Source organism: Mus pahari, chromosome 13 (genome assembly GCF_900095145.1).
Source record: "Mus pahari chromosome 13, PAHARI_EIJ_v1.1, whole genome shotgun sequence".
NCBI lineage: Eukaryota > Metazoa > Chordata > Mammalia > Rodentia > Muridae > Mus > Mus pahari.
In genome coordinates this window covers 76,432,939-76,442,328 of record NC_034602.1, presented here as the reverse complement: position 1 = coordinate 76,442,328, position 9,390 = coordinate 76,432,939, and the positions used below count along the sequence as shown (strand labels likewise).

General features: G+C 35.0%; 1 protein-coding gene across 2 annotated transcripts in view; it reads left to right on the top strand.

Moving 5' to 3' along the window:
- The window catches only part of LOC110330401 (UDP-glucuronosyltransferase 2A1), a 30,924-nt gene extending 22,185 nt beyond the window's left edge, over positions 1–8,739 (top strand). For both annotated transcript variants that reach the window (XM_021210434.1, XM_021210433.1), the window contains exons 3-7: positions 2,221–2,369; positions 3,605–3,736; positions 4,756–4,843; positions 5,518–5,737; positions 7,600–8,739. In XM_021210434.1, coding sequence (XP_021066093.1) covers positions 2,221–2,369; positions 3,605–3,736; positions 4,756–4,843; positions 5,518–5,737; positions 7,600–7,876 — 866 coding nt within the window. In that variant the 3' untranslated portion in view covers positions 7,877–8,739. The remainder of the gene's footprint in view (positions 1–2,220; positions 2,370–3,604; positions 3,737–4,755; positions 4,844–5,517; positions 5,738–7,599) is intronic.
- The last annotated feature ends 651 nt before the right edge of the window (positions 8,740–9,390 follow it).

The window sequence follows — 9,390 nt, the reverse complement described above, 5'->3', positions numbered from 1 at the left end:
CAGCAGTATGGAAATGTAAGCCAAATAAACCCTTTCCTCCCCAACTTGCTTCTTGGTCATGATGTTTGTGCAGGAATAGAAACCCTGACTAAGACAGTCCATAACTTCTGTGAGTTTCAATGTGTCTCTGTTTAGTTTGTGTTTCCATGATCTGTCCATTGATAAAAATGAGGTATTGAAGTCTCCCATTATTATTGTGTGAGGTGCAATGTGTGCTTTGAGCTTTAGTAAACTTTCTTTCATGAATGCGGATGCCCCTGCATTTGGAACATAGATGTTCAGAATTGATAGCTCTTAGTAGATTTTTCCTTTGATGAGTAGAAAGTGTCCTTCCTTATTTTTTTGATAACTTTTCATTGAAAATTGCTTTTAATTAATATTAAAATGGCTTCTCCAACTTGTTTCTTGGGACCATGTATATATAATACATAAATACAATCTGCTTAGTTGGCATAATTCTACTTGAATGTATGCTTTCAGGGCTGAATATACATTTTCAGTGGGTCAAGGATAACCCATTGGTGTGCTTCTCTCTGGGAAAGTCTGTGTCTCCCACTTTTAGTATGACCTACAGTTGTTTAAGGTTGAGGCCTCCAGGTATTTTTCCTGCCCACTTTGATACTTCTGTTGTTTCTCTTGTTCAGCTCATGTTTGAGCACTCAGTTGTCAAGACTTACAGTACAGCTTCTAACACTGCTACTAGACAGAATTCCACAACAAACTCCCCGATCTTCTCACATTTATAATCATTCTCCCTCCCTAACACTTCAAAAGTATATATTAAGAAATTATTTGCCATTAAGTGTAAATATTTGTTCAATTTTCTATTGTTTACATGGACTTCATATTTATAACCCTGAATCACTGCTTCGGGTCTATATGGGTATATGTGTGCATGTGTGTGAGGTTATATGTTGTTGTGTGTGGACACTAGAGGGTATCAATTGTCTTCTTATATTGCTATTGCCTTACTTACTAAGAAATGGTCCATTGACTTTGGATCCCACCAATTTGGTGAACCTGGTTAGCAAATGAAACCCAAGTATTCATTTCTCGTTAAATCCCCGAAACTAATGTTATAGGCATGTACCGCTGTCAGCTTTTTATAGAATTCTTGGAATAAAATTTCAAGGTCTCTTGATGTAGGACAAACATGTTAACAATGATGTCCAATCCAAGATCCATATATGGCTGCTTTAACATAGAATTCAATAACTATTGTAAATAATTGTTTCTTAAATCTAAAATCTATGAATATAAAATTTACCTACTGAACTCCTCTAAGGTCTGGAAGAAGCACACATAATGTAAAGCAAGTAAGGGATATAAATATTTTGCTGGGTGAGATTTGAGATGGTTTAAACGCACTGCCTGGAAACTCCAAGCTCAGTATCCTCAGGTAGTGAACCTAACTATGTCATTAGGTTGTGTGACTTCATGCACATGTCAAAGCTACTAAACGATGGCCTTTAGAAATAGTATCTGCCCAGCCTGCACAAGACCAACAGGTTTACTTAAAAAGATTCTCATTGACTGTTTTTTTCTTACCTGAAACACATGTTTTTCTGTGTATAATTGCCTAATATTAATATTTCAGCACAGTCATCTTCTCTAAATAGCTCTTGAAAGTATCATTTAATATTTATCTTGTTCTAGTGTTCTTCTTACTGGTAAGTGTAAAGACGTGGATTGGTTATCCTTGCATTTGTATCTCACAGCCCAAAGTTTACTGTCCTCAGAGAATTAATCAGGGCTCCTCCAACAATGAAATAATGATGAATCATTTACATAATGTGACTCCTCCAACATAATTTTTAAACCAAGTATAATACAGTGTATAAGAGAAATTTGTTCCCAGCAAGAGACGGAAGTGCAGTGAATGGTGGCAAAAAGTTTATGGGATAGAGACAATCTATCTTCTGCCTTTTACTAAAGAGAAGAAATTGTGGAATTCATCAGTCATTGTAGCTACACATAAACTTTTATTGTTTTGTTTTTGTTTTCTTTTAAGACAGTGGTAATACTTGCATGTTACCCTCTTTTACTGTCTTTGTAATCTCTGGTTTTCACTCTCCTTTACTTTTAACATAGATAAACATAATAAGTATCTTAGGAAGTCTACTTTTACTTCCAATAGCTAATGAGGAAATGCATGATACCTTTTTACTTCGCAAATATGAGTACTAATTTCTTCCAATCAATATTATGTGTACTCTCCAGGAAGACCCACCACACTGTGCGAGACTATGGGGAAAGCGGAGATTTGGCTAATGCGAACATATTGGGATTTTGAATTTCCTCGTCCATATTTACCAAATTTTGAGTTTGTGGGAGGACTGCACTGCAAACCTGCCAAACCTTTACCTAAGGTAGGTTGATGACAGAGATGGTCTTAATTATTCCACGATACTATAACTGATTTTCCTTCAAGGTTAATATCTTTAATAACAAAGATGTGCTGCTGAGTAACTCTGCTCTGCCAGGAGAATTTCTGCTCTCATCATATTTATTTTATTAAGTATAGTGAATCATTTGGACTTGAGAATTTAAGCTTCAGAGTGGATCTGGAGAGGGGGGAACTGTATTTAGGGGGAGAATTAGGGGAAGTGGATTAACTGTGGTCAGGATATATTTTATGTGAGAATTTATTTTCGATAAAAAATAAAATAAAAAAGAAACTAACAATAAAAAGTGGAATAAAAGGTATACTAAAAATATTTGTTTTTCTTTGGTGTGGAATCTACAATGGGGGTAGAAAGACAGGACAATGGATGGCCAGGAGTGTGCTGAAGTCTTCCTCATATGCTTGACCGAGCTCTGGACAGGGATACCTTCCCTAACTGTTAGAGAAAGATGCCTTCACGAGGACTCCAGATGAGTTGTTTAGGATTTGATGAGTAAGAGAAAGCACATGTTGAGAGCCTTCAGGATCATGCATATCTCTCAGACTTTAGTGTGTGTGTTAACAAACATTGTGGTGACCTGTATTGTCATAGTAACAATTGGTATGAAACCATTATCAGGAACTAATAATGAAAATGACTTTAACTTTTAGCATAATATCATTAAGAAGATAAAGAGATATTTTAGATGATTTTTTTTTTAGGAAACATTGGTTTAATCAACAAAGAAGGTTTGATGCAGTCTGCGATTCATCTACATCAAGAAAAAAAATAACATGAGTAGACAGATTCAGATATTATGATAGTTTATGATAATTTTATTAGGATTACTCATGTGTAACAGGCATGATAATAATTCTGAAAGTCTGGCTCACTGGCTTCACTAATGTTCATCCAAGTCAACTATTTCCTTTCAGATACATTTTGAGAATAGCATGTTCACTTGCAAAGAGACGCGCTGCCTCTATCTTCTGCTCCCTTCTACGGTGATTTGGTGTCACATTCTTCTTGAATACACCTTATACATTTTTTTCCAAACACATATTTTCTCAACATTTACTATCTGGTTTTACATGTCATGGGACAGAGAAATATAAACATTCCTTTGAACCTTATTTCCATGTTTTCTACCTAGAATTGTAAGTGAACTAAATTTCCTCCTAATGATTTTACACATTTTCAACAGAATGTCATGTTTGCAGGAAATGGAAGAGTTTGTCCAGACCTCAGGGGAACATGGTATTGTGGTGTTTTCTCTCGGGTCAATGGTCAAAAACCTGACAGATGAAAAGGCCAATCTCATTGCCTCAGCCCTTGCCCAGATTCCTCAAAAGGTCAGTAAAACCCTTGATCCTTGAGAGCAGAACAGCTTCAGACTGGCAATAGAGAGACTGGTAGTGGTATACCTGTCAGCTGCTGAACACTACTAATGACAGTTTTCAAGAGTTAGTGTTATTTTTGACATATTTGTTCATTTGTCTTAATTTCCAGTTGAAAAGAAAACATTAGGCCACTTCTAAAATCATTTGGCCTGGATTGACTGACGCCAAATTCTGAAATTTAGTTTAACAACATGCTGTTAAGAAGAAAGACACTATACATTCTTTAGAAAGATATCATGCTAAAAGCTATACTCCAACTTCCTTAAGACTATATGTAAATATAGGTGTTTTAGAAGTAGAAGGTCTAGAATCTACTATTCTTTCTAAATTGAATCTTCTACAATTGTACAAACAACAATTGAATATTATTTTAAAATATAATGTATTTTATAATTTATGACACTCAATTAACCTTAAAGTTTATTATTGTTATTCTACAGTTTAACTCTTTATTTATTCCTATTCATGGACTAACCTAGTGCCAGTCATGTATTGATTAGTTTAAATATAATTTTTGATTGACAGGCATTCTAAAAATTGTGGCTTTTATAACTACATTTGCCTCTTTCAGGCTCTCTCATTTAGAAATTAAAATCTTGTCTCATTACTCCAAAATTAAGTTTTTAAAAAGTGATTTATAAGCAAGTCCTATATAGTTTTCCCTTAAAACAAACAAAAACCCAAGAACTAAAAGGAAAAAATTATCCCTATAGTATACACCTAATGGCTGTTCAGTAATAAAGATCAAAGTACTAATCTATGTTTATTAGATCTGTAGTAGAAGCTGTTAGTAGTGGCTAGTTGTGGACAGTCATAACCTGTAAGTCTTTGATTACAAATGCCCATATCTGTCACCCCTTCTCAAATATGACCTAAAGTATGTATACAGTTCATTCTCAGTTAATTTGCTGCCTCAGGATACCTTCACAATGTGTGTTTTACCTGTAAAATGAAAGCATTGTCTTCCACAGGTTTTGTGGCGATACAAAGGAAAGATACCAGCCACATTAGGATCCAATACAAGACTGTTTGATTGGATTCCTCAGAATGATCTTCTTGGTATGACTCTGGGGCCAGAAAACTCTGTGTAGTCAGGAAGCAAGTTAGGGGCCTGTGAAGGCTCAATGCCCCAGTGTAGAGAATAGGGGAATGCCAGGGCAGTGAGGTGGGGGTAGGTGGGTGGACGCGGTGGCAGGGTGGATGGGGGTGAGTGGGGAACACCCTCATAGAAGCAAGGGGAGGGGTAGCGAATATAGCGGGTTTCTGAGTGGGAAAACAGCAAAGGGTATAACATTTGAAATATCAATAAATAAAATATCCAATTGAAAAAAATATTAAAATTGTTGGATGCTTTCAACTGTCTCAATGCTAAGAAATTGCTTACATTTTATATAATACTTCAAGTTTTGCTTTTGTGTTAAAACTGAGCATTGAATCTAGAACATTCTGCATGCAATGCAAATACTCCACCACTAAGCTACAGCATAGTCCTCACCATCAGATGTTAGACATCTCTACCTTAGTAATACCTTCCCAGACAGTGAAAAGAAGTTCACCCCTCACCCCCACCTCTGGGAGTATAATACCCTAGAATAGCAATGTCTCATGCTCAAAATTTATACAAAATGTTGCCCTCATTGATGACTATAACCCTTTATCACTTCTACCTCTGAAATTCTGCCAACTAATTAGCATGAAATCTATACACATTTCTTCCTTTGTCTTCAAAATAGGACATCCTAAAACCAGAGCTTTTATCACCCATGGTGGAACAAATGGAATCTATGAGGCCATTTACCATGGGATCCCTATGGTGGGAGTCCCCATGTTCGCTGATCAGCCTGACAACATTGCTCACATGAAGGCCAAAGGAGCAGCAGTGGAGGTGAACATGAACACGATGACGAGCTCAGATCTGCTCAATGCTCTGAGAACAGTCATCAATGAGCCATCGTAAGTACTGAATCTTGTACAGCCATGGCTGACATGGTTAGGCTGTCCTTAGTTCTAGAATATTCCAAAAATTCATTCTTTTGAACTTGATTTAATACAAGTAACAAGAAACTGATGTAAATATTGCTTGCTTCATTTTCAATTAATGAAGCTACTCCCAAAAATTGAAAATAAATTGGATTTAAATATTCAATAAGCATATTTTCCAGGAATATTATTAGCATATATATTCTTGCATATAATCATGCATAATTATCTATTAACACTGTATTGACACACATTGATGTTATGAGTTACTTTTAAATATTTTAATTGCCTAAACATTATATAATCTTAATTTAGGAACTATATTATGTGTTAGGAATATCAGTAATTCTTAGTATGAGCTTTTATTTTCCATAAATTTTGACCTTGAAATCTATTCAACTAAACCATTATTAAGGTATAAATTGTTGATGATTTGACTCGTTTTATTAAATGTAAGAAAATCTAGGATTGTTTTCAGCTCAACTTCCCAGAATGTTTTTTAGATTATGTTAGATTTTAAAATCAATTATGTAATTACTGTCAGAAACTCCACCCATGAACTAAAATGCATGGCATTTGAAACCACTTTTCATGAACTCCAAGCCTACTGCTACTACTACTACTACTACAAGCATGTGATATATACATTACAGTCTGAGATTTCATAAAGCCTTCAAAAAGTATGAAAGACTATATATTAATATGTAAATGATAATAATTTTAACTGTTTAGAAAATTTTAACTGTCATACTTCATTGCCACATATGGTGTGAAAGGGTATGTGATAATGGTTATTAATTTTGCTGTCTTACAATAAATTTGTATTGGTATTCACAGTAATATTTTCAATCAAGAAATTTTAACTTCACATTTTCTATTGAAAATCTTAACTTAGAATTTGATTCATAAATAAAACATTATTTGCTAACATTTGTTAAGAGGAAGATGTAAACTATTATTTTCAAGGGACTACAGCTCAATATAATTGAACAAGAATAGGTGGTTTAATTTGTATTAAATTATTTTTATTTATTTATTTTATTTTATTTTTATTTTATAAGCTATCTTTTTATTCTTTGAGTATACACACACACACACACACACACATATATATATATATATATATATATATATATATATATATATATTCACTCCTTCCCAGTTCATATCTATTTTTAATAAACCACTGAGTCTTATTTGTGCTGCTCTTAGCACATAGATTTGGACTTATCTACTAGAGCAGTGTTAACACACCAAGACCGAAACTTTAAAGAAGACTCAATCCCCCTTCTTTATCTGCTAGCACCTGCCCACAGGTCCTGCACTAGCATGCAAAAAGAAGGGCACAATTGAATAAGCCCACACTGTGGCTTTTAACACCCAAGTGAGTGTTAATCACTTTCCCCTAATCCTTTGGATGTCTTAGAAGCAATAGGACACCTCTTCACAAACCACATTACTCCCATCATCTCTGTGAATATAGTCTGGATAGAGTCCAGAACTTTAGCTTATGACAAAAGCAAAGTTAAATATATTAATTCTTCTTACTAAGAAACTCCAAGAGAAAGCATACTTTGCCTTCTAAATACTTCGTTCTCAACTTGATGTTATCTGCTCATTTTATTTTGTTCTGGTTGTTTTATTATAAGATAGTGTCTCACTATAAAACCGTGGCTAGCCTGGTGGGCCCTGGATGCTATTTGAGGAAGATTTTAAAACTGTTAGTGCTGTAGCAAATGCTCTTATAATAATAAATTGATGAGTTAAACGTATGTCACATACTTACTTAAAAAAAAAAAAAAAACAGACAAATGATTGTTTGTACATTTTTCAAGTTATAAAGAGAATGCCATGAGATTATCAAGAATCCACCATGATCAGCCAGTGAAGCCCCTGGACCGAGCAGTCTTCTGGATTGAGTTTGTCATGCGTCACAAAGGAGCCAAGCATCTTCGAGTGGCAGCCCATGACCTCAGCTGGTTTCAGTACCACTCTCTGGATGTGATTGGGTTCCTGCTGGCCTGTGTGTCGTCTGCTATATTATTGGTTGCAAAATGTTGTTTGTTTATATTTCAAAAAGTTGGTAAGACAGGAAAGAAGAAAAGAGACTAGATGAAGGAAAAGACACCTCAAGTAGAGAGGTTTGGTGAAGTACCGAATGGAGTGGCAATAGTACTTAGAAACCCAGAGACCTGCCAGTCACCTGTCCTCATCCCATTTTCAAACAACCCAATGCAGCATAATCACACTTTCCTGAAGGCATCTCATCTTTCCTCTGCTATTTCAATGACAGTCCTAGAATTTCTTATCTTCCTGGCACAGGGGCACTATTAACTTAAATATTCTCTATCCAGAATGTCATTTAAAATGTAAACAAGATGATAACTGATAGTATTCTGAATCTTTGAGAAGGCACACAGCATATACTGAGTTTTAAGGATAACACAAAGAGCTCATGGAGCACACAAATACAGCTTAGACCACAGGGGTTAGAATAGTATGAGAAGATTCATTATTTTCTTTTTAAATAAAAGACAGCTACTGTTTTTATCTGATGTCACAGGCATTAGAGGATCAGTTCAGAACTGTGAATCAATATTAAAATAGGAAAAATACATAAAAATTGTTAGTACATTTAAATTATGATGATCTATTTTCCTCCTTTTCCCTAAAATGTATATCTGTATGCTTGCTCTCCAGTCAAAGATTTTAGATACTTTTTCCAAAAAATGAAGGCAATGAACTGAGCTCCCATTTTTTCCTCAGAAAACCATTACTAACAATATTTGAAAGTTATTTCTAGAAAAAGCAAATATTGAATTATTGTACTAATTTCTTAAATTTTAACGGATTGTTCTTTGGCTCTGTGTTCATCCATTATAGTTAAAAAAAATTGTCATTCTTATTGTATACTCACATTTATAAATAAATGTTTAATTTTCTGCTAAAATAAATACTTATATTGGGATCACTGTGTAATTTTCCAGTCTCTATTTTCTATTAATTTAAACTCATCATTTAGTTGTAACAACAAATATGCACTACTTTACCAGATTTTCTGATCATATGACAATAAGTGCCTAAATTAAAGAACAGGATAGTCATCTTGATGTAGGGGAGGTCTGAAATGATGGAATTGATGTCATAAAGGATTTAATAATAGATTTACTTGAAAATAATTAAATAACCCTAAGAATATAGCTAAAGGAGCACTGCTTCCAAAATACCAAATAAGAGGTGTGCTAACCAAGGCAGCTGGAGACCAGCAAAATTTAGGATGCTAATAGGCTAAAGTTGTTCACCATGATTTGGCTAATTAGAATCATTCCCATAACAATGGAGACAACTCTGAATTACAACCAGCAATTAGGCCCATTCTCATTCCAAGAGGAGACCATCCCTCCAAGGAGCAGCCTAAGTTAGCAGGGCAGTGTGACAAGCACCTTTATGTTGCCTCCCCGAGCCTGGAAAGGCTAACTTTGCCATTGCTGCCACTGAGCCTGAGACCACCTGGAGTGGGGCCTTCTGACCTAGATGGCTCTGTTGTTCTACACCTGCCTGCTCTTCTCCAAGACACTACTACCTGCTGAGAGACTCTTGAGATATTCCAGAGACAGCATCCTGAA